The sequence below is a fragment of the Pyrgilauda ruficollis genome, unplaced genomic scaffold (genome assembly GCF_017590135.1).
Source record: "Pyrgilauda ruficollis isolate IOZ18807 unplaced genomic scaffold, ASM1759013v1 scaffold50, whole genome shotgun sequence".
In the NCBI taxonomy this organism is placed as follows: Eukaryota; Metazoa; Chordata; class Aves; order Passeriformes; family Passeridae; genus Pyrgilauda; species Pyrgilauda ruficollis.
In genome coordinates, this window is record NW_024526600.1 from 6,607,914 (window position 1) to 6,633,065 (window position 25,152).

At 50.2% G+C, this 25,152-nt stretch overlaps 1 protein-coding gene across 1 annotated transcript in view; it reads right to left on the reverse strand.

Annotated features, from left to right (window-relative positions):
* Positions 1 to 25,152, reverse strand: part of IGSF3 (immunoglobulin superfamily member 3) — a 93,082-nt gene that overhangs the window by 31,858 nt on the left and 36,072 nt on the right. Inside the window, exon 3 of the mRNA XM_041480227.1 lies at positions 394 to 804. Within this exon, the coding sequence (XP_041336161.1) occupies positions 394 to 804 (411 nt within the window). The remainder of the gene's footprint in view (positions 1 to 393; positions 805 to 25,152) is intronic.

Consider the following 25,152-nt stretch of genomic DNA (forward strand, 5'->3'; position numbering starts at 1 on the left):
ACCTTGTGCGATACAAAAGCCCTTGCTGAAATTTTCAGTTTTATTCCCTGCTATATCATTCTTACCTCCTAACTTACCAAGATCTTCACTCTCTGTGCTAGCACTGAGTGCTTAAGAAGTATGTTTTAGCTTCTGTGCCAGTCCCAGATACCTGACCACGTCAGGAGACAGGGCCTGCCACCCAAGCCCCCTTGCTGCCCTTTGCTGACACTTCCCTTGGCTGCAGGCAGTGCCTGGGCCCTCCCTTGCCCTGTTTCACCCTGCCAGCAGCCCCCCAGGTGGGGCACATGGCAAAGCAGGGAGCCAGACCCCAGCCACCTAACACGGCACAGCCCCATTTTCCATCTCCTCCCACTGCCCAGCCCAGGGAGAAGAGGCAGAGGAGACACTGACCAGTGGCTTGCACATTGACGATGGCGCCCTGGGAGCGCTTGCGGGTCATGGCGTACCAAGAATCGTCCGGGTCCTGGATCCACTCCGCTGCCTCGCAGTAAAACTCGCCCTGGTCTGAGGGGTGGAGGTTGTAGATGGTGAGTTTGGAGGTGGTCTCCCCAACCTTGTCCAAGCGCACATCCCCCGTGGCCTGTCGCTGGGCGTAGGCGCTGCCGGCCCGCAGGACGAAGTCGCGGCTGAGGGAGATGATCTCGACGGGCGCCTCACTGCCGCGCTGCCGGTACCACGCGATGGAGACGTGGCTGTGCTGGGCTGTGCTCTTGGACACCTCGCACTTCAGCTCCAGGGAGTCGTGCTCCACCTTGTTCAGCGTCTGCGGGATCGCTGTCACCCTCAGCGAGTCCGGGATCACTGCAGCAGAGCAGGACACAAACAGCCCAGAGTTAGCAAGGCCAAAATGCTGAGGGTAAAGGCCAAACACCTTAACAGAGCTAGGGAGAAGTTTCTTTTCACAGTTGCAATTAAACATTAAGAATTAGCAAGGCTGTGTTAACTCACATTCTGCCCCTAGGAAGAAGAGAATCACCTCCAAAGCCCTTGGCTGGGAAAGACCACAATCTGCAGCACAAACTCCAAGTGTGGTGCTTAAATTCCTGCTCAGTGGGCCCAGCAACTGAACAAGGTTTTCTGTCATGCTGCAGAGCAGCACAGTTTATTGCATCCATTTCCCATCAAGGCATTTTGTCACGAGAAGCGTCTCCTCCACCATGTGTCCCCCAGCATGTTCTGTGACCCTCCTCTTGCCCACATCCTTCAGCCACTCCTCAGCCCTGGTATGGTCTTCACCCCTCCTCAGTCACTGGTGGGGCCAAGTCAAACATATTCAGTTCCTTTAATCTTCCCTTATAAAAAAGTCAGGAGATCAAATACCCTTCTCCATAGTTTATATTGTTTCCTCTTTTAATGACCCCCTCAGGCTAAAGGAAGGGGTTTCTGCATTCAGAGGGAACTGGCTCCTCTTAGGGCAGCAATACAATTGCACCCTGACCAGTGCTCACTCCCAGGACACAGACACCTCAAGGCAATTGGTAGTAAAACTGCTGGCTACTTTTCCAGCTGATTAACCAGAGCAAAGGAAGTATAGCTGCTAAAATCAGGAGGAAAACCAAAAACTGCAGCCCTCCAACCTTGCTGGGATTTAAAGAGAGGTTTTACCACCAGAAGATGAGACTTTTTAATAGAAGCCCTTCTAGACTTTGCTGTCTCAAGGAGCATCACGTGGAAAGAAGAATGTAAACCTTCTCCCCAGCTCTGCAGGCAAGGCAGTGTTAGTGAGCCTGTTAATGCCCACGGTTTTGCCACATACCAGTGGAATATAATTAACACATCTCAGTTTGGTTTCATTGACAGCTCTGGATGGCTTGACAAAATTAGCTGAGCTGCCAGAAGCTGCATCTGTTTCATTCAGGCACTGCTACAGAGAGCAATGAGCTGAAGTGAAGACAACCACTGGGATTATTTATGGCAGAAAAGTCAAAATCAGAAGAGGGCAAAGAAAAAAAGGAACAAGTTGGGAGTAAATGAGAGGGAAATCTTCCCACATTCAGTCCAGATGGGATCATTTTCTTTTACTACACGTTCACCACCCAAGTTACTGCCTGACAGGAAAAGTACCTTGTAAGGCTGCTTACACTGCAGTCATTGTCTGTCCCTGTCACCACCACATGTCTTCTACTCCCTCCCTTCCCTCCCCTCTCTCACTGGAATCCCCATCCCCTGCTTGCTGGCAATAGTTTCTGGCCACGATCCTTCTTACTTCACCTTTCCCCTTATCCCTGTCTACCAACAGTGGTGACAGCAACAACTAACCTTGCCAGTTCACAGTGCCTGCACAACAAGCTTTAAACTTCTCATTTCAAACCTTACTGAGTAATTTTCACAGATGCACGGCTCCTTTCTCTTTGCCCTCCAGCCATGGGCTCTTACAACTTCTCCTATGTTATTTAAATAAATTAAGCCTCATCATCATCTTGCTGGAGTGACTTTCCTGAGGAGATGCTTTGAACGCAGAGTCTCTGTGCAACAGCTTATGGGATGAAAGGAGGCACATGTGAAGGAAATGTGCCCCCTCTCTCCCCTGGTCTGAGAGCCCTGCATTCCCCACCAGTTCCCTGTGTGTCCCCCAGCCCTGCTCAGCAGCACAGCTGCTCCCTGGGTAAGCACAGGGAGCTGCTGACCCCAGGAGCCTGTCTGGCATTGCAGGACAAGCCAGGTCATGCTCTAAGAGGGGACAGACACTTGGCCTGCCAGACATGGAGCTGCCCACTTCCCAGGTGTAATACAATGGGAAGCCTATCTGAAGGCTGGGTCTCAGGCAAGCACTTGCCACACCATTTCCTGAGCAGGCTGGAGGCTAGCACAGACATCATTTTGCCAGCTGGAACCATGACTTTGTATTTCCAGGTCATAACCCAGCTGGAGGGTTAGCATCCTTTATCCCACATTGGCAAGTTTTTGCAAAGTGCACTCCTGGAGAAAAATCAGGAGGTGTCAGCGTGTGGTTAACGCTGTAATTTAACTGTGGTAACACCTGACACACTGTGCTGCATTCCTCCTGCTACTTTACTTAAAAAAGCCAACCAAGATCCTCCTGGTTAGAGGAACTGGCACGACCTTTTGGGTTGCACACAGCCTTCAGGCTGTGGTCTTACATCAGCATGGCAAGGGCATATATTCAGTTAGTGCCACCTTCCTAACCAGGAGGACTTGACACTTGTTTGATAAATGAAAGCCCAGTTTTCCAAGGATCAGACGATCAGGGAGGAACAAGCCAGCCCCTGAGGTGGCTGGGACAGCGAGGAGGCTCTGTGCTTCACACCATCACTCTCATTCTTGGCCAGTGATGCACAAACAGCTGTTTTATTTACACTGTAAGATATGCCTCGGTGCTGTGTTCAGTCAGGGGGGAAGTTGGCAGGAGAAGAGAAAATGCAATACCCAAGGCACAGACCCCACTGGCCTGCACCAACCAGGGGTAACTGAGAGGGGACCTCATCTATGTATGCAAGTGTCTGAAGGGCAGGTGTCAAGGTGGTGCTGAGCAGTAGGAGGAGAGAAACATGAGGAAACACTTCTTTTCTGTGAGGATGACAAGAGCATTGAAAGAGACTGCCCAGACAGGCTGTGAAGGCTCCTTCTCTGGAGATACTCAAAAGCCTTCTGAACTCAATCCTGAGTAATGTGCTTTGGGGGACTCTGCTCAAGCAGGGAGATTGAACAGATAATCTTCAGTGGTCCCTACCAATCTCACCCATTCTGTGACTCCATGTGACAAGAGAGCTACAGGCATGGCTTAGCCCATCAGGCTGGAGCAGACTAGGGCTGCAAGTCACAGAGAAAAAAGGGAACACCACAAAGGTGCTCACCAGGGCAGGACAGAGCATGCAGGATGTGCATTCTCAGAAGAGAAGTTCCTCCCAAGCCAGTCACCCCGCTCAGGTGTCACAGACATCAGCTTGCATATCAGGACACGAGTGAGTCTTAGCACAGAGCTCACCTGGGATACCTGGCTCTGCTGCCAGCCACCCACACTCATCCTGCAGCCAGCTGTCACAGCAAGCACCAGGGCTTCTGGGGACACTCTGCAAGCTGAGCTCCACTTGAAAGCAAGGACAAGCTTAGATGAGAGTCACCTCCCTGTACGAAAGGGAGCAGAGCCACACCTGAATCAGTGCCAAGTGGGATGCTGCAGGACACATCCTTTTGCTCCTTCTTTCTCACCCAGCTCCTGCCTGTTTCTCCTCTCTTCTCAATGCCTCATCCAAGCAGCCTTCTCTGCACTTCCCCCAGCATCCAGCTTTGCTTCCTCTTTGTCCCCAAACACAAGTCTATCCCTCTGCAAGTGTCAGTAGAACTCCCTTCTCTCCAGCATCAAGGTTAGGTTTGGCAGCAAGCAGCTGGACAAGGAGAGGAGTGACTGAAAAGCAATTCCTGGCAGCAAATCTACTGTGCTATCATCCCTGAGCCAGTCACAGCTGACGGTTCTGAGCTTGTACATACAACACTTAAGAGCAAGGAATACAGCACTTCCTATGAGTCCCCAGGCCACAGGTCACTGCAGAGGGTGCTGGACGGGCTGCTGAGCACAGGGTGCTCACAACCACCACCACATTCTGAAAGCTCCTAAAATATTAAATATAAATATTTCCACTAGAGGGTGTCAGGGACTCAGCCAGGGAGAGTCCCCGGAGGAGGAGCTCAGAGCTGCTCCCCACTGGCCAGGGCAGCCCTCCTCAGGAAGCCTGCACACCCAGTCAAACCCACCTCAAACGCACACACATCAGTAACACACCATCAACGAGAACTCAGCTAATTATGGCAAATTTCAGGACAAGGAACTGGCTTACAGTCTCCCAGAAAACAGGTAGGGAGGAGAGACTAGAGTTCCCAGGTGTGCACTTGGTGCACACCTCAACACACTTTTCTCCAACCTCCAGGCTTCCAGCAGCTTCCAGTGCCATGGTGAAATCTGCCCACACACACAAGGATGATCCAAGTGTCTCACTTTTCCCCAGGCTGGCTCTGGTTCATCCTTGGGTCTCCAAAACCCCAAACATCTCCAAGGGGTAGGTTATGAAAGCTTTTATGAGCCAACACAAAGCAGAGATCTATCAGTGTTTTCTCTACTCCCAGGCAAGGCAGCAAACCTGCCTGAGACTCCCTTTCCTTGCTAAGAGATGCAGGAGGAGCATCAGGCTGGGAGCCAGAGGCTGGTGAAACAATGCTGTGAAAATCACTTAGCACCACAGCAGCCTTACACTTCAGGCTCTTCAGGAGTAAAACAACTTAGATAGGCTACCCAATACAGCTGGACCACCTCAGGGCCACTGCAGAACAAGCAAAACCCAGCAATCTCTTCTTCCCTTGGATTTCCTTACAGCTTTTACCCACTGTTACACTTTAGAGACTCTATGGAGCTACCCAGTGCTCCCAGCTGCCTGCTTCATGCCACCTGGACAGAGCTAAGCTTACCAAGTATCAGGTAAGCTTAGCTCTGAACTATTGATCAGGTGAACTATTAATCAGGTGAACTATTTAGGAAGAAAAAACACATGTATTCCCTACCCCTAAGAAGCTGTTTCTGGCTAAGACATACACCCTGGATTTTGCAGGGAATTAGTGCAAAAGATATGTCTCCATCTGCCCCACACATCTTGTTTCCCCATAGGGATCACAGCTCAGCACCAACAAACCTTCCAAAGCCCTCCAGCTGTGTGTGCAAGACAGAAAACAAAATGCTCAAAGCAATGCCAGAGCTACCCTGGTGAAGCCAGAGGTGAGCACTGGGAGGCACCTGAATGGCAATGAGGGTGGGAATACAAGGAACTGGAACACAGTGCTTTGTTATCACACTCTGCCAAATCTGCTAACCCTTCTGTGGCCACCCATGCCACCCCAGGGAAGGAGGGAGGGTCTGCCACCAGAGACACAGGAGCAGCTGGAAGGGATCTGTTGTCTCCCAGTCACTGGAAGCTCTCAGGGATGCATCTTCCCTACAGCCCTCCCCCACAGCACTATTGATTCCTATTCCGTACAGGATCCAGGTACGTGTGCAGGCGTACAGTGGGAGGGAAGGGGTGGTGGTAAGACAGGAGCAGTATCTAGATTAGCAGTGTGATCCTCTGGAGCCCTCCTGCCTGGCAATTAGCTGTACATGCTGCTCCATACCTGCTGCAGCACCAGGCACTCCTCCCTGTCAGTCAGGAGCACGTGTAGAGACTTCAGCAGGGAGGAAACACACACCCTGTCACGCTGCAAAACTGATGAATGTCACCTTTGCAAGGGGGAAAAAAATCTGAGCTGATCACACCACTGGTAGCATCTCTTTAGCTTGTTTTATTTTTAAGTACCAGCTAGAAACTCTCAGGTGGCTGCAGGCACAGGAAAGCTGTGTTTCTATTGCTGCTGCCTGTAAGTTCCCTCCATTGCCCAAGGTCCTACCTGAGGACCAGAATTTGAGACGTAAAACCTACCACCCCAAGAGGTATTTTCACTGTGACTGAGAGTGCAGGGTCTCTGTGCAGAACCTTCCCTCTTCTCTTCCTTGCCTACCAACATATAGCCACAGGCTCTGCCTACCACAGGGAAAAACAAGTATTAATAGTCTGGTTGTTTGGGGATTAATTTCCTTCAGCAAAGCCCCTTCTGCACTGAAAAATAAGGATAGTTAAAGGCAGATAAATACTAGCAATTAACTAAACTAAAAAAGAAGTCATACACTCTTCTCTGAAACTGCGAATTCCTTTCAAGGTCTTGCAAGACTCTTTAGGCCACGCTACTGCCGTGGCTAAAGAAAAGCAGACAAATATACTTTTCATCTTCATGGAAGTATCTAAATCTTATTTTAAATGACAAGTTTAACAACAAAGTCACTTTCAGCTGCAACTCAATCCAGAAACAGATCGTAAAGCACTGAACTTGGTCTCACTCGTATCACTGCAACATCCTATGGTAAGAGCAGGAAAAAAACAGAATAAAATAACACATCCCCAGGATGCATGCTTGCAGCTCTTTTAAAAGGGCAGTTTGCTACTGACTGAGCTGCTGGCAGAAGACAGGAGGGGAGCTGAAGAGTTAAGTGAGACAGCATGGCAGTTGTTTCACAGCAGCAGTAATAAATCCTCAGATTACAATGGTATCCTTGTTGGTACATTAACGACTGCCTGGAATGATTATGCCAATAGAAATGCATCTCCCAATGCAACTGGGTGAGCCCAAGCAGCAAGTGAGAAAGGGCACAGGAAAAAAACCAAACAGAAGTAACTAAAGTAGAAGAAAGGGGAGAAGAGAATCAGACAGAAGATGCAAAAAGTGGAAATTAGGTCAGCTTTCTTGACTCAGGGCCTGAACTTCTCCGTGCCTGTCAAGGGCTCCACTTGTCACATGTCCAGCCCACCCATCTGAGGCTGTGGCTGTGCTCTCTCCCAGGCAGTGGCAGAGGGCCCCACTGCACAACCTGCTCCATGTCTCCACAATGCCCCTTGCAAGAGGTACTTCCCGCACATCTGAGCTCTGTGAGACCCCCCCCAAATGTCATGGACAGAAGCCAGCACAAACCCACCCCAGGCACACAGGACAGCAATGCTCTCCCTGCAGCTTCCCCAGCCCCACACAAACCCACCAGGGGCTGGCAGCAGGTACCCCAGGACCTTCTCAGAAACCCCCTCCCTGTGCACCCAGGGCATGTGTGCAAGGGGAGCAGATGTGCTCAGCTCCAGTTCTGCCTTGTCCTTGAGTGACCTGGGAGAGCTGAAGCTTTCTGAACTTCTCACAAGTGCTTCAGCTCCAGGAAAAAGGATATCTGCCCACCTCGTTTGCCTTGGGCTTTACTCTGGGGCCCCAGAGATCTGAACAGCACAGCGCTGTTCAGATCATTCCTTTAAGTGGGATGCCCCTCCAAAAATGCTAGCCCCCTGACTGCTTTGGGTGCAGTGTGGCAGGTGCTGGGAGCACACTCACAGCCCCTGCCCTCAACTAAAGCTGCTTTTGGGAACAGCAGAAGCCAGGCTCCTGCTAACAAGCTCCTTCTCCTCTATCCACCCCTATCCCAAAGCATCCCAAGGTGCATCTGGTTATTAGGACAGCTAATTTAGGTGGAAAAGTTCAAGCGACCTCATTAAAATGAAAAAAAAAGAGGAGAAACCAGAAAGGGGTGGTAAAAGGACAAGGCAGCACCCAGCAGTGAGAGTCATCATTTGTTCATTAAGCAAAAATTATCTGGAGCATCAGTGGAGCGAACCCTGATGACAGCAGCCCAAAGGGCAAAGACATTAAGGACAGAGAGGCAGCCAAGGAGTGCCATGAGCTGGGTGTGTGGCAGAGAGCACAGGATTCATCCCTGCTTCCATCTCCCAGCCAGCTCAGGGAAGAGAACCTTTATTCCCTCACACATGCACACTTTTTTTTGCAATCCTGCTCTGAGAGGTAGATGCGCTCTGCAGGGACTGTGCAAATCAGCCTGCAAGTAAAAAATAGCCTTGAGGAGGTGGCAGAGATGACACCCAAAAGGACAGGGATGTTTGCTTCTCTGCAACAAGGGAACTTGTGCTTGGTAAAAAGCTGTATGTCCCTTTGTGATTACCCAGCACTTGGCAGGAGGTGGTTCCTGGACAGGCTCTGTGGTCACAGAACCCCCAGACGTGATCCAGGCACACTGTGGCACTGCCCTGCTCTCACAGCTCTCCCAAAGGTAATGCTCACACCCTGGCTCTGCTCTGGGTGACACTGGCCTTGGGACTTGTCCCTGCCCCAGCTGCTGTGCTCAGTGACACCTGGCCAGCCCACCAGCCCAGCCCAGCCCCACAAGCACCCCACAGACCCCTCCAAAACAAATCCTGGGGGAGACACCCAGGGAGGGCAGCAGCGGGCTGCAGACCCCCATGCGCCACACCGGCCTCTCACCTGTGGAGGAAATAATCTCCAGCAGCAAGCCTGGTGAGACAGACCCCAAATCCCTCCTCTGCCTCCCTCCCTGCTCCACAATCTCACCTCTGTGAGGGTTTAGCTCTCCCGCTGATCCCGAGCACCAGCAGCTACCGCAGCTTAAGGCAAGCCTAAGCCACTGCAAACACGAGGGCAGAGCGCGCCAGCACGCAACTCTTCCACCGAGGGTTAAGCTGATGTGTTTTACTTAACAGCACTTGGGAGCTAAGAGCAGGGATGTGGGAATTTGCTGTGGCTTAAACCAGCACAGGGCAACCTGCTAAGCCACAGCCTCCTGAAGCCTGCAGGACAGGCAGGGAAAGCAGAAAGGGAGCAAACACGGAGCAGCCCAGGCTCTTCTGAAGCTGTGCAGGAAACACTGTCTTAATGTTTTACACCTCTGAAGGTGAAGTTAAGACATGACAGAAATAGGAAGCTTAGAAAATCCTCTTTTCTCCAGTTTTTTGAAAAGTCTGATTTCATCCCACCTAGTGCACTTAGGCAGGCAGGCAATACGAGCAGCTGAACAAGGAGAGTCATGTAGTATCATTTCAAAACACATCCCAGGCCACATTCTCCCCAGCCTGTAATCATGTTTGTGGTGCTTTATAGTCAGGTAAGTCACCCTTCTCAAAAATCAATTTTCAAGGAGGATTCATTCTCCTCTACCTCGGCTATGCAAGCAACAGCAGGAGATAAGAGTGCAAGAGCTGCTTTCAGAGATTAGTGCCCCCACTTCAAGAGCTCGCAGAGATCACACAGGAGGTCAAGGTGTGCACGTGAGAGCTGTTTTTCCTTCACTAATTCAATAATGAAGGTTTTGAGACCAGCAAGCACTTTCCTCCCATCTGCCTTTGGGCACCTAACCTGTCCCTAGAGGTGCAAAGCCCACGATCACAACTTCCAGTATCCCCTTCTGTCCTACTCCTTAGGCTCAGCAGTGCTTTATTTCTGCCTCCAGGGCAAGACAACACAGACCAAGGCACACTTGGGAGGTGGTTTTTGCAAGCAGAATCAGAGTCTTTCCCCTCCAAAACCCACTATTCTGCTGAACACACAAGAATGGAGCATTTCAACCCTCACAAGCAAAGTACCAAAGAAAGCACAGAATTAGGCTTTACTCTCTATTATTACAGCTAAAATTCCTGTTCAGCCCAGGTCTGGGTCTCAAGTTCCCATGGAAAGACAAAGAGAGAACACTGGCATCCTGATGCACAGACAGGGAAGGACAGAATCACAATCCTTCACATGCAGATTACTGAGAGACACAGGATAGTTAATAGGTAGATGAGAAGAAGTTTTGAAATCTAAGGCAAAAACCAAACCCATACAAACTAAGACAGTGGAAATCCTTTCTTCATCTATTAGTCCTGTTTAAAGCATGGAAATTTTTTGTAACATATTACACAAACATACATCTTCACCAGACAATAACCATCTAGTGAGCCACAAAGCCAGCATGAGCTGGAGGGATTTCTGGAAGCTGGAAGGAAGGGTGGTGGCTCTTCTGCATATTTCCAAGCTGCTTTCTTCCAACAAGGTTTTGGCAGGTCAGAACTGTTACTCTGAAGCTGGCACCCTCATAATGAATGAAAGGCACAGTCTGGCTCTTGCAGGATGGAGTCCAAGTTCCCCAGCCACAAGGACCACCTGCTCTTCTCCTTTACTAGAAACTGAAGAAAGCAGAATTAAGATGAATAAAGCAAATTCAGCCAAACTGCTGACAGCCTTCTGCCATCTGGTCAAGATAGAATAGATAAAACAAGGTAACGTCCACTTCTGCAAATCTGGTTTCTTGAGGAGTTTATTTTCTACTGTACTTCTGCAGTTTGGCCTCTGACTCTCATGGCCATGGTCACCTCTCCTCTCCAAGCTTTGTCTAGTTCGGCTGGTGGTAATTTGAGGGACAGAGGATAAGTAAAAGGGAGGTGAAATGGCTCTGTTTGAAACCTTTTGGCTTTCCAGACTGCAAAAAGTGTAATTGTGTAGCAATGAGCTAGTCTGGAAAAGCTAATGTGGCATGTACAACCAGCTGACTTCCTGCCTGAGAGTGTCTGGCATCTCTGTATTAGTACCTTTTAATAAATGAGTTTATTTCTATATGCATTGATCTCAGCAGCACAGACAGGCCACTGATGGTTACAGTCAGAAGGGAAAGCTCAGTCTTCCAAAATACAGGTAGGTCTCCTACACCACAGCGCTCCAAGTTTTCCAGGACACCCCAAATCCTTTGCAGGAGACTGTGGGCATTTAAAAATAACTGTTCAGGAAATAAAACTCTCATTAAAATAAGGAGAAGATGCTTTTGGCACACCTATCACTAACCCAAAGGCACACAGTGCATCAAAGCAGTGCATTAAGAAACCCACTCAAAACAGTAAAGAAAATAAGCCATGAAATAAACTAGTAAATAGGAAGTTTCCGTGATGTCTCCAGTGCAGGATCAATAGCACTGACTCCAGCAGAATTCAGCATTTTATTTATAGGGCCTCCACCCTTCTCCTGGTGAAGCCTCTGAATGAGGGCCATGCAGAGCTGACACACTCCTGTCCCCAGACCCACAGACAGCTCGAGTTTTCCCACTCTGTGCTTCTCTCACCATTGCATCTGAGTGCAAAAGGCCCTGCAAGCTGCCAGCTTCCCAGCTGCTGCTCCCTGGCCTGCAGGTAAATGGCAAAATGGCCAGCATGAAGCATTTCACTTAGGCTGCTCCCCAGGAATGCCCCGGGCAGAGGTAGGCTCTGGAGTTTAACTGGCTGAGACACCCAGGGAGAAAAGCCTGGGAACAGCAGCAGACACTCTGCTGGCTGCTGTCAGCTCAGCAGATGGAGGAAAGCACTCCATAATGGAAACACCACCAGCTCACATCAGCCTGAAATGACTCTGGAGCAGAAGGAGGGTGAGGGAAGTTCTAAGCAGTTACAGGAAGAAGGATCTCTAAATGTGCTGGGCTGCTATGAAGAAAAAACGAGGAAGCAAGACAAAAGGTAATCCTTTTGACAAGAGTCTTCAGGGGGGACAGTATCTTTTTCCATCTTCACCTTTTGTACCAGCCTCTGGCTGGTAAATGTTCTCAGGTTAACCTCTTCCTACAGATATTTAGGCTTCCAGAGGAGACAGCACCACCTGGCAGTGTAGTTAGGTCCCATCTAACTTCAGCAAGTGGCCACTACTTTGAGAATGGCTAAAGTTCTCAAAATGAGAGGGAAGACAGCAGCTCAAGAATAAGTTCCACAGGTTTCATTAAATAGCTGGAGAAGCAGAAGAGATACCCACCACATGCTAATATTTCTCTGTGGAAAACAATGAAATGTTTGGTCAACTTTAGACACCAAAGAAGTCACCTGGAAAATAACCATTGAGGTATTGCAATCAGGGAAAAGCAGCAACCACACTTTTTTAGATACTTAGCAATTCAACCAGGAAGCAAAACCCACAGGAAACCAATCTTCAGTAGTTCTTCTGCCCACATTTATTCTTCTTTCTTTTATAAAAATCTAGAAAGTTAGCACTGGTATCAGCATTCTATCCTGTCTAAAACAAGGGACCCACTCAAACAAAAAAACCCACTGAAGGCAGACTCAAGAGCCTTGTTTTGTGGCACAGCTAGGACACATCCTCCCTTCTTGCTTACCACTGTTTTGTTCCCTGTAACAAAGCAGGACAGTTTTGAAGGCTACCAGACTTCAAATCACAGCTAAATTCCTATAAACACAGCCTTCAAAAAGGAAGGGAAGAGCTTTAGACTGTTCCTTTTCTTCTGTTACGTTAAAATGGTACGAAGGTGTTTTTTTCCTTTTTCCACATAATTATTCTGGTGGGGTTTTTTGTATTCTAAAACCTTTGCTTGAGCACATTAGGTATTCAAGTCTCCTGTGCCCTGGCAAGTTCAAGGGTGACTGAAGAACTAGTGGAACCATGACAGCACAGATGGGGGAGAGGGGAAATCAATACATAAGGGAAGGGAGCTGCAGTCAGACTCTTACAGCTCCCATTAACACTTGGGACACTTGGGAAAGAAATTCCTTGGGAAAGACTCTCTTACCTGTGGCCTGTTAGCAGAGATGGCCACACCTGAGGCTCCAAACAGCTCTTTTAGCCTGGCTCTTTGAAATGCCACCTCTCTACAGCAAAACAGACTATACAGCAACATTGTACACTGCTGCCCCAAAATAAGCAAGGAAGGGATTTAAAAAAAACCCAAACATCCTTGTTTAAGGAAAATGCTCATTCTTCTAGCCATCACTGAAAAAAAAACCCAAACAAAAACCACAACATAAAAGAGACAGAAAGCTATTTTCCCATAAAATTCATTGCAAGTTTATTTGAGTACTCAATCATCCTCAGACATTCTGGATCTATTAAGGTCTGGTTTATGCCAGAGAATTCCACACAAAGTGATTTCAGTAAAACTAATTCAGCCCCTAAGCCTTGCTGTTAAAACAGATATTTGTAGCAGACTTTAATCCATGCAGTTCACCTTGATAATTTCAGGAATTTAGGGCTATCTACAAAGGGGTGGGGGTAATAAGACTGTGGAAAAGATACACAGGCAGAGTGCAAAACTCACTACCTCACACATTGCAAGTGAAAAGCCAATTCCTTTCATGCCACCAATGCAAATTCAGCCCCCAAGAGTACCCAGAAACAGTATGAGGAAAATGTGAAGATTAAATTCCTAGGAGGCTGGCAAATGCTCCCCCCTTATCCACAGAGCTGCAGAGGTGCACACCACCACACTGAGAATGTGGAGAGCACAGCCTTCCACTGGCTTTGGGTAAGCCTGGCTTGGGAACTCTTTCCTATGGCCCACGAGATGTTTGCCTGTGGAAACACAGGCTGAGAGTGGGTAAGAGGCAGCCTCATCCCCGAGAAATGTGTCATATTCACCCTGAACACAGCAGTAGAGACAGAGTGGGTGGACGTGCAGCCTAACAGGGGCTACCAGCACTGCCTTGCTGAATTTCACCTACACCAGTCTCCTCCTACCTTTTTTTATTTTCTGCACTTATTTTAAGCAATTAGGTCCCTGTGATTCAACATTTTTCCTTTAAGGAAAGAGTCATATATCTGTTTTCCACCTCTAGAGCTCGTGGTGACTGCTGTGGTTTTGCCCTAGGTGCAGACTGCTGGGAGAACATTTTGAAACAAGACTTTCCACTGAACTATGAAGCACTGGCTCCCTCCTGGAAATGTTATTTCCACAGAAGGAGTGAGGCATGCATGGCTGGTGGATGGCATGCACTCCTGCTGGGAGTCAGGCACATCTTAAAAAATTGCTCCACTGGGAAAGGAGGAAAAGCAAGGTCAACAAACTCAGTCCTTCCCCATTTTGCAGTGCACAGCTACTCACGGAGATGGGCACCACTGGAGACCCCAGTCTGGTCTGGAGGACCCACATTCCTCCACCTGCCTGTCCATGGGTCAGACCTGACCTCCCAGAAATGCAAACACATCACACCTCCCCAGAGCAGAGCTTGACATCTTTGTCCATCAGAGCCATGTCCTACCAAGCCAAGAAACCTCCCATAGTGCCAAGGACCGACACAAAACCAGGTGACCACCTTACAAATCCTCTCAGTAGCCCAACAGGAGGTTGGCTCCTCCTTAGCAAGCGGGGTGCTCCATTCCTTCTTTCCCAAAATCACTGACCACTTCCATTGACACAGCAAAACAGACCGAAACAGGGCAGACAGCCCCCTGCAGCACAACACTTCTGGGTGGAAAATGGCAGGATTTTCCCAAGGTGTGATCAAATGGCTGTGGAACCCCAGGCAAGCATTGAATCACTGTCTCTCCAGTCTCCCTGCACCTGGAACAAAAGCCAGCAGTGCCCTGGGAGAGGCTTTGCTTAGTGTTCGTGCAGCAGCTCCTGACACATCCCAGAAAGGAAAGGCTGGATTGTAACCTACAGCCCAGAGATACACAAAAGGAGGACACCATCAGCTTTACACACTCAGGAAACTTCCCCTCACTGGGAAAATAATTGCAAGGCTTGGGCTATGTTTGTTTTTCCAAATCCCCCAGTGGCTGTCACATTATTAGAGCAGATTACAGAGCATCTCTGCTGACATGCTCAATCGCACACACCTGTGAAAACCTCTCATTTTCCTTTTAAATATTTCCCTCCTTCCTGTCTTCCACTTTTTATTATTTTCATTGTTTCTTCGCAACCTCATTTATCTTCAGAGTCAGCCATTTAGATTTTAATAAAAGGCTTCACTGTCTATCCCCTTTTTTCTTCAAAGGCCCCGATTTATTTTGCTGCCTCTTCTTGGTTCCCCCCAGCCTAATTGTTATTATTTTTAACCTTCAGTAGTTTCCTTTGCTTTCTTCTCCGTTCTAATCACTCTCTGCTCCTGTTTTCCCCTCTCTGTGCTAAGTCCCTTTCATCCCTCACCTCCCTCTCTGCCCCTGGCCAAGCATCCAATACACGCAGAGCAAGCGTAACCAAACATAAATATGAAAGGGATCATCCAATTTCAGCAAAATGCTTGCCCCTACCTATTCAAATATTTAACTTGCAATGACTAAGCCCAAGAAGATCATAAATTTTTTTTACAGACCTCTGCAGGTCTTTAATAAACCTCAGCCTGCACCTCGATGACAGCCAGAGCTGCAGTTGCTGAGCTGTTTCCTATGCATTACAGCAGATTTGCTCCAAGGTAAGCAAGAGGGACGCCTGGGCTCAAATTAGAAGCCAGGAGATTTCATTCCCCAGTTGCTGGTTTATTGAAATTCAATGCCTCCCTCTCACCTGATGCTTTGTTATGCTAACCCCTACCAGCCAGCAAAGATTTCCAGTCCATGGGGAAGGCAAGCAGCCACACTCCCAAGAATCCCAGGGAACTGCTCCTGCAGGTGACACTCCCATCAAACCTGGGAGCTGGTGCATCCTGCAGCGAGACCTGTGGCATTGACAGGGACTCCTGCAGGGTCCCACTGCCCAACAGAGGGGCCACTCCTCCTAAAGGAAGGTGCACATGGGGGTGTCACTGAAGGCACTCCATGCCAGGGGACACCAGGTGACGGCCACATCTTGCAGCAGGTTATGGCAAGGGCTGTGGGGAGCTCCTCGTGCCTTAAAGGGACAGGACCTCGTGGGGTTCTGAACCCCTTGCACAGAGCACCCATCAGGGTCCTGCTACTGCATGAAACCTTGCTATCCTTTTAGACGCTACACAACCATTTCATCCACGCAATCTCCTGGGAACATACATCTCCCACTGCATTTCCACCTTCTAGAAGTGCATGGACGTGTGGACCTGACAGAGCAGCTGAACTGGAGGAGCTCAGGGCTGAGCAGCCAGCTGGGACACCAGCTACCCCAGCCCACCTCTCCAGAGGCCTGTGCTGCACAATGGTGTCAGAGAAGAAAAGATGAAACCTCCAGGCAGCTCACAATGCCCTGGGATAAGCACATCTGGGAGCTGCCAGCCCCCTTCGCTCACTGTTCCACCTGGGGAAAAACACAGAGGCACAAGGAGGGCAGGGCAAAGATACAGACAAGGAAACCACGCCTGGAGTGTAAAAGAGCCCTCACAGGAGTCATCCTGCACTTTGCAACATTTCATTAAAAGTAAACCCTCCTGAAGGGAAGCAAATAGCATCTTTCTTTTCCCAAATGGGAGGGAGAAAACGTGCAAAAGCTGAACCATACATGCCCCTGGGTGAGGCAGTAAGACAGCCTATATTATAAATGCCCACCAAAGAGTTTTGACATAGCATTGGCAAAAATACTGCATTTACTGAGTGGAATAGAGCTGCAGAACAAAGCAACCCAACTCTTCATGCCTTCTCTCAATTTCTGGAAGAGACAGAAGGCTGCTTCAAATGGTAATGTAGATTTGTGGCCAATCTGGGTGCACAAACCTGGCTGAAAGAGAATGCATCTATTTTTGTTTTACCTATACTGTGAATTAGTTCCTATGTTTCACACTGGCTGCTCACACCCACCCTCAGCCATGCAGATTCCCTCAGTAATGCAAGCCTTGGGTGAAGTTTTGCTGGAGCAATCCTACTGTGTCCTTTCAGATGCTGCTGCCCCACAGCAGCGCTGGAAGGGGCTCCTGCCTGCCCAGCACGCACCCAGGTACCACCAGCAAGGACCTCAGGCTCTGCTGGGAAGAGGTGCTTGTGTTTAGCATCCCACAGGAAAAGCAGGTCTCACCAGTACAACTGGCCCCACAGCAGCCAGCTGTGAGCTCGGCAAAGTTTTTTAAACCACCCCGAATTCCCCAGCATCCCTCTGGCTGCTTTCCCACCAAGCAGACCTCAAACCAGTCACTCACTAGGAGGAGACAAATAAATAAAATAAAACACACCCGTGTGTGGGCTCATGCAATTTTAATCAAACTAATGTCTGCAAAAAGGGGGGCAGAGGGGCGGGGGCAGGGAGGGATTACGGTGCCACTGGTTCAAAGCGCTCCCGTTCATTCCCCATCTGCGATCCCTTCGGAGCAGCACGGGAGAGAGGCACAAAGCGAGCGCAGCCGTCTCTGCTTTAGTCACCGTCTGCTGCTCATGGTGTCAGCCAGAGAGCACCCCGGGGAGCCACTCCTCTGTGCTGGGCCAGCTCATGACACAGCCACAGAAGCACCTGGAGGGCGGAAAGCCAACGGGAGAGCAAACCAAGCATCCTAAAAAACCACCGGTAACTCACGGCAGGAGTTAGGGAGACCAGAGCTGCTTCCCCATGGGCACATGGGCTGGGAGAGAGAGCACCCTGAGCTCCACTGGGAATGGTCTTGCCCAAAGGAGCAAGGACACTGGAAGAGGGAAACATGGCAGGGTGACAGCCTGGAGCAGGCATCAAGGCAAGTGGGTGGCAGAGGAACACTGAAAAGGTCATTGTGGGCATCTCTGGGGTGGAAGGAGAAGGCAGTAAGATGGAGCGATGGTTTGAAAAGTACTGTGCCATTACCTGCGGAAGTGTCAGGCAAAAAGCTGGAGCTGCAGGAGGGTGAGAGAAGCTAGTGGCTTGTGGGGATATAGTGATTTTTGCCAGCTGTGTCAATGTCTGATGTGCCTCAGAGGTGAAGGAGAGGATCTCATGGCAAGAGCAGAAGGGGAGCTCCATCTCTCACCTGACCATGCAGCTCTGCAAGCCTCCATCCCTTCCTCTCAGCAGGCCTGCTGCTAAGCCAGCAACACCAATGCTCACCAGCCTCACAAAGGAACACAGAAGGCTTAGTAACCATTTGGGAAGTGGTCCATTCACCTCAGTACCTCCCTCGGGGATACCGAGAGCCACCAGCTGCGGGGAGAGGCAGAGGCACTGAGCTGCTCAGGGGGGGCTCAGGTATTAACCCACCCCCAGCCCCTGGGACCTGGACACAGCTCCCAGATGGGGATTAAAGCCAGCTAAATGAGAATTTCAAACACACACCCTGCAGCAGCAAATAATCAGGTGCCAAGAAGGAGATTAACCCTGTGGGGCTGAAGGAAACAAAGGCATAAGAGCCGGTCTGTTTAAGAAGCTGCTGCTTCTCCCAGACAGGCACAAATCCGACCAGGAGGAATCTGAGGGCAGTGCCTGCGTGAGAAATACTGATTGCTAGGAAATATAAGCCTCTGATTTCATGCAGATCCACAACAAGTGGCACGAAGATCCCTGCAATAGCTGCTAGGCAGAGGCGGTGAGTCAGGTAGTCTCCCACCCAGGTTGTACCACAGGATGATCGCATTGCACTTCAGAGCTTATTTTAGCTGATGGTGAGCAGAGCACAGAGCCTCCTGCAGCAGTCCCTGCTCTGCCAGCTCCCAGACCCACAGCAGGCAGCACACAGCACCCTCGGGCACCGACTGACGGGCAACAGCTCCTCATCTGGGGTCCAAGTGACACACAGGCCACTGATGGAGCAGTGGGGCTATGGGGATGTCCTTTACGGGTCACAAAGCCATTATTTTGGGGACACACATACCAGCCAAGCTGGAGGGGCTGCTGTACCTGCAGAGCCAAAAGAGCAGTGCCCTGGTCAGCATTTACTTGTTCAGGGGACCATCCATTCCAAGCCAAGATGGCAGAGAAGGAGGAACTGCTCCTCATTTGCAAGCAGATGCAGCCAGTGCTCCTTTTGGGAGCAGGCTCTTCCTGCACTCTGCTGGCAGGATAACAGCTGTGAGAGACGTGCTCCTTGCTCAGGGGCTAGCTATGTGTCATGACAGGCTTCCAGAGACATCCCTAATGCTCGTGCCGCTGCAACAGGAACATGGTTCCCAGTCAAGCAGCCTCCAGCAATACCACCTTGGGCTGTGATCTTGTCAGGTTTCATAAGCTTAATCAGGCTCTGCTCTGGCTGGCGTACAGGGGTTTCACATACAGCCTGGCTGGCTGTCCTGCTGCTCCACACAGCATCCCTGAACGCTCAACAGTGGTGCTAAGTCCTGGCAGTCAACGAGAGGACTCACATTTCAGTCTTGTCAACTTCTACCAGAAGACACTAAGGGACAGGATGGGTGGCCCTGTGGGTATCAGCTCAGTGGACCAGTAATAGGGCTGGGACTGTGGTGCCTGGCTCCAACTCATGCCACTTTAGCAGTGATGGAAACCACCTTCTAGCCTTTCAGTGAGAGATTCGAGGAGGGGAGGGTTCTACAGTGGCTCCTGGGGGCACCCGTGTCATCTAAAACATCTCATTAGTGCAAACCGCCCACGGTTATCTGGCTGAACTTAGCCCTACCAGAGCATCCCGTGGCCCGAACATACCACAGGAGACAGCAAGTCCATCTTGCTGCTCTGATGGTCTGTGACAGGGCTGCCTGCAGAAACTCATCCCACTTCTGCCAGGGGCAGCTCAGCACCCGTGCAGCACCCTGAGCCAGCGCTGCGCTTTTCACAGCAACAGGCTCCGGCTCAGCCCGGCCCCACGGGCACAACCCAAAACCACAGCACTGCTGCCCAGCCCAGCACACCTCTGGTGTCCTGCTCCTTCTCTCCCCTTGCCTCCATCCACACCAAACCCTCACCAAGAGGCTCTCTAAGCAGATGAGACCTGAAGAGCCCGGTGTCTCCGAGGATGGGCAGGCAGGACACGCTGCTCTGGCCACAGACACGAGGGAGCTGAAAGGATCTGAGAGTGCTGGGCACCAGCGTCTCACTCCCCACTGCTCACCAGTCCTGTGACTCACAAAGTCACTTCAAAAGGAGCTCCTCAAAGCACCATCACTGCCTCTGACATCCCAGTCACAAAGGGAGAGGAATAAAGGGTGGGAGGCAACAGTGCAAAGGTAATTACTGCATCCTGACAGCCCTGATGGAAGACAGCACTGAAACCCCCATTGTCTGCTCCAGAGTCAAAAGCCTGAAACAGCATCTAGGGCACTTGAAGGACACATGGAAATGGTAGGGAAGAGCCCCCACAAAGCCCTGCAGAAGGAGGCCCTATGGAGAGGGACCCATGTCTCTGGCAGTTCTGGGGTCTCCTCCCACGGCAGGAAGGAGCAGGGACACTCACTTCTGCCACAGTCCCTCTCTGGTCATCCCCATTTCAGCTCTCCCTGCTTCAGTACCTCCAAGATGCCAAGCTACACACCCCACTGCTCTTAAGAGAACAAAAACTCCCATCCAAGGTCTTCCACCTGTCACTTCTACACTGCCTCCACCTCTCACCTTCCCAGTGCTGCTGTTCCTGCTTTTCTTCCTGCTCCCTTTCTTCCCTTCTCTCACCTTTTGCTTGGTTTTTAACCCCCTCACCTCCATCTCCCTCAGCTCACTCACTTTCTGCCTTGCATGCCTTCATTTTCTCTCCTTCTCACTGCCCAGCACTGGGATGACCACAACCTTCCCTTTCCTCAGTAAGGGCAGGGGCGCCATAATCCCCTATCCCACAGCAGCCAAAGGGCTCCATCTTTGGCTCAGCTTAGCCTGCACCCCAGGACTCTGCCTGGAGGCAGGAACCTCTCATGCAAAGGGATTCTTTTCCCTGGATATGCTTATACACTCACCTGGCTGGTGCACTTGAGAGGGGTTGTTTGGATGATGGGCAGTGCTCCTAACTTCTGCAGAAATAAGACACTGGAAGTACCACTGTGACCACAGCACACCTTTCACACTGCCCCAGAGCACCTGCACCTCTCAGGGCAGCCCTTCTGGCCTGCACCCACAACAAAGGAGCTCCTTCAAAGCACAGAATCTCTCCAAATTATGGACTCATGCCCCTGATAATGCCACCTTTCCAGCCACTTTCCCTTCCCCACAAGTAAACACTGCTGTGCCAGTGCTCCCCCCTTCCAGCCACAGTGCCAGGTGGGGCACCCGTCGGGCACAACCATCACCTGCAGCTCTGCAAGGACTCCTGTCTGTGGACAGGTGGCATCAGTACACCTGAGAGAACTCAAAAGGTGACAACAGACTGCCAGAGCACCTGTGGTCATCCGTGGAACGCTGATGCAATTTTTTTGCAATTTTTCAGAGCCCAACTTTAACCCTCTGCTAAGTTAACCTGCTGCTTTTGGATCTCTTTGCTTCCATGCGGCAGCACAATGCCATAAAGAAAACCTATCTCTCTAAACCTTCTCACCCTCAGTACGTTTGGCATTACAAGTTACAATCAGGAAATGCTTTTGGTAAGAAATGGCTTCATAAAAATCTTGCTCTCTTGAATAGGCAGCTAAAAATGAAGGATGACAGGGTCTGAGAAAGTTAAGTGCTCAGAGCACATTGTGCCTAGCACAGAGGCATTCCTATCCTGAAAACCCTGCCTGCCATGACACACTTCCCCAGGGCAGGCATCCCTAGCTCTACATTTCTTTGGAGAGCCCTAAGTTATCATTTTAACTCTCAAGCAGCAAGGAATAAAGCCCTGAAGGGTGCAATATGTTGAACCACAATGTCAAGGAAGCGGAGCCGGGCAGAGCAGGGACACTGAAGGGCATCCAGCCCATTAGCACCAACTCATCATCCACGATCCCTTAAGGCAGAGGCTCATTCAGACTTCAAATGGGGAGCAGAGCAGCCCCACCTCTTGCCTCCTCAGGGTAAAAATCACGCTTCTCTCTGCATTCTAAAGCGCCTTTGTTCGGGTTTGCCCTGTTAGCTCTGGCTTTTCTTTGTAGGCTCTCCAGAAACATCTCTTGTTGATGGCAAGGGCAAGTGGGGCGGCTAATCCCATTCCATTAGCATCCTCAGAAATGCTCCAAGGACTAGGATGCAGCCCGGGTGCAGGTGGCCAGAAGGCGGCTCTCACTGTGACAGCACGACTTCTGGATGCGTGCACACACATCCAGCCCCAGAGCCGTCTGCCATCAGTAAAGCCTGCCAGAGGGGGGAAGAGGATAAAGAAACAGCCCACATGTGGCTGAAAAGGAGATTTTTCTCCTACAGGCACAGCTTTCCCAAAGCCAAAAGTCGCCACTGCTTCTCTTTCCTGAAGGTGACACAAAACTCCTAAATCTGGGGGAGCATGTTATGTGTAAAAACAACTGAGCACCATCCCACAAGGGCCAGGGAGGGTGGAGCAGCACAGCCCCTGGTACCCTAGGGGGCAGATAAAAGGTTGACAGAAGCCATCCCCTCCTCGTATGAGGACCCAGCAGTGCCTGCAGCACTCTCATGTTCCTTGCAGCCCCTCTTCCCATTACATTTCCCATTTATAAACAGCTGTCTGGCAGTATTACTAATCAGTGCTGCATGGAATAGTGTTACTTTTCCCACCACATTACTATTTTATCTTCTATCCTCCCCACCTCCAGCTGCTGCTTTCCTTCCACCACCCCCAGCCCAGAAAGCAACAATACATTTCTTCATTTTATTCAGGCTCTACTTTCTCTGATAGCACAAACAATTTACTTGCAACCCATGAAAAAAAAAAAAAAAACAGAAAGTTTTTTTTTTGTTTAAATTAAATACTGTTAAACCCACTTAAAATAAATACTTGCTGAAGGAATATCAGCTGGAGACTGCTCTCTGATTTACAATAATCCCACTGCGCCCAGGGAAATCCTCTTAAACTTATATCAGATAAAGATTGTGAAACTGTTAGGGGGCTAAACTGACAGGGCAGACACAGAATCAAATGGAAAATTTCTCTCCCCAACTTCTCCCTACCAAGGGGCAGCTCTGTCCCAGGGCAGGTCAGGATTCCTTCTCAGCACATGAAGCAAAGCCCTGCACCACCTGGAGCTGAAGGGAGAGGGGAGAAAGGTCAGTCCTGCCAGGGCTTTGGGCTGAAGGAGGAGGAACGGGCTGCTGTGGGACTCTAAACCACCAAAGAATTGCCTTCCCTTTCCCACCTCTCCTGTGGGTAGCATAAGCAGGGCAGAAACCCTCTGGAGCTTTAAACCTAAAGAAATCTTCCCATCTCCCCCTTCCCCCAACCCTTCTCCCCCAGATGCTCAACACCAACATCTCCAATTAGAGATAAGGATTCCAAATCATCGGAGCTAGGGGTGGGACAGAAGCAGTAGGATTTCAAGTTTAGCACTATCTTATCTGAGATGACAAAAAGGATCTGATGTAGATTGGTAATGCTCCTTGGAGAAACTTGCGCTGCTCTGCAGTTTGCCTGAGCACCAGCCACCAGTTTGACTTTCCTGGTTTTGCAATTTTCCAACAAGATGTACATCCACACCGCAGGGAGCATTTTGTGGCACAGAGCTGAGCAATGGGCACTGCACTCATCCTTTGCTACATGAAGACACTGCTGTTCATCACCAGACCTACTTGTTCTCCAAGAGAACTCAAGGAAAGCATCAGCATCAACAGCAGAAACAGCTGCCCCTGCCTCTCAAGGCAGCAGAGCAACCGAAGTGCACAGCAACCAAGTCTGAGGGGCTGGAACTAAAGAACAAATAAATCAATCCTCCAGGGAAAACAAATTAAAAAAAAAAAGAAAGAAAGAAGAGTGGGAGGAAGAGTAAACACAGCAAAAACCTCCCCAGGGAAGCACAGCAGGAAAAATAGGCAACGTGGAACGCGAAGTTTTTCGGTGGTAATCGAATAAGGGGCCGCTCCATTGCAGGATTTCTCAGTGCTGCAGCTGGCTGGAGCCACGGGGACCGTATTCCACTTTCAGAGTTCACTGAGCAATCGCTAAGGCAGGGGACGGGTGCCATATGTCACCAGCTGCGCTCACAGCCCTCGCTCTCCCGTCTGACACACTCTGGAGGCACACGGGCACAGAACCTGCACACTTCGAGCCTCTCCCCCGCCACCAGGCACTCCAAAAAGGCTGCCAGAAATGCCAACAGGCTCTGCCAGTGACACTGGGAGAGGGTCCCCGTGCCAGGGAGCCACAGGCTGTGCTGGATGCTCAGCAGCCAGCACTGGCAGGGCGGTGCAGGTGGAAGAAGAGATGGGTGTCCCCGAGCTCCCCTCCAGCCCCTGGAAAGCTGCCGAGGGCACAGGAGGTAGGAGGCAGGTACCAGGCTCTGCCCATCCCACTTTGCAGCCTGCTGGCTCCACCACCTGCTCATCGAACCCAGCCCAGCTCCTTCTGGCTCTCCTTTTGTGTGCCGTCTTTTTTGTCTTGTATTTCAGAGCTTCTCTTAGTTGTGCTTCTCTGTGTTCTCTCATACTGTGAAAAAGTAATCATGTGGGGTGGAGAAAAAAGGGTTTGGGACTGCCCACACAACATCAGGAGGAAATGCTAAATCCAGGATGGGAGATAGCACTAAACTGTTTTCAACACCAGGCTTTTGCCCCAGGCTTGAACCTAGGATGCTGAGTAACCCCTGGTGGTAAAGCAGGTCTTCAAATGCACCAGGATCTCTGACTAAGGATTCTTCTATCCTACTTAAAAACCTTTGCATCCTTTACCTCTTCTCAGCACATTATGTCAATATACACAACTAGCCTGTCACCAGTCCCTCTACTCAGGGGGAAAGACTGAAAGGCATCCTACAAAACACAGCAATTACGATTACCAAACACCTCATTTTTACCAGGAACTGGGCAAAGCACATGGGAAGAGTCAGCAGGAGAAGCAAACAGAAGACATGGTCTGAGCAGGGTTGTGTTTTCAGCAATTCCTTTCAGGGCAGCAGAGGACCCCAAGCCCTGCAGCCTCACTGGCACTGAGGAGGCACAGGGCTCAGCAAAGAGCAAATGCCACATTCCCACCATCCTGAGGGATGCCTGAGAGGAGCCAGACACGCCTCGAGAGCAGACTGGGGGGAGCCTTCAGAAAAGAGGCTTTTTCAGGAAAGGCTGCTTAGTTTTCAAAGATCATTTTAGCTGACTGTCCTGATGTTACGATTCAGGCTCAGTGCTGCACAGAAAGCCACCCAAGCAAAACGCTGCAGCTCTTTACAGTCTGAAGGCAAGTCAGCATTCAGGGT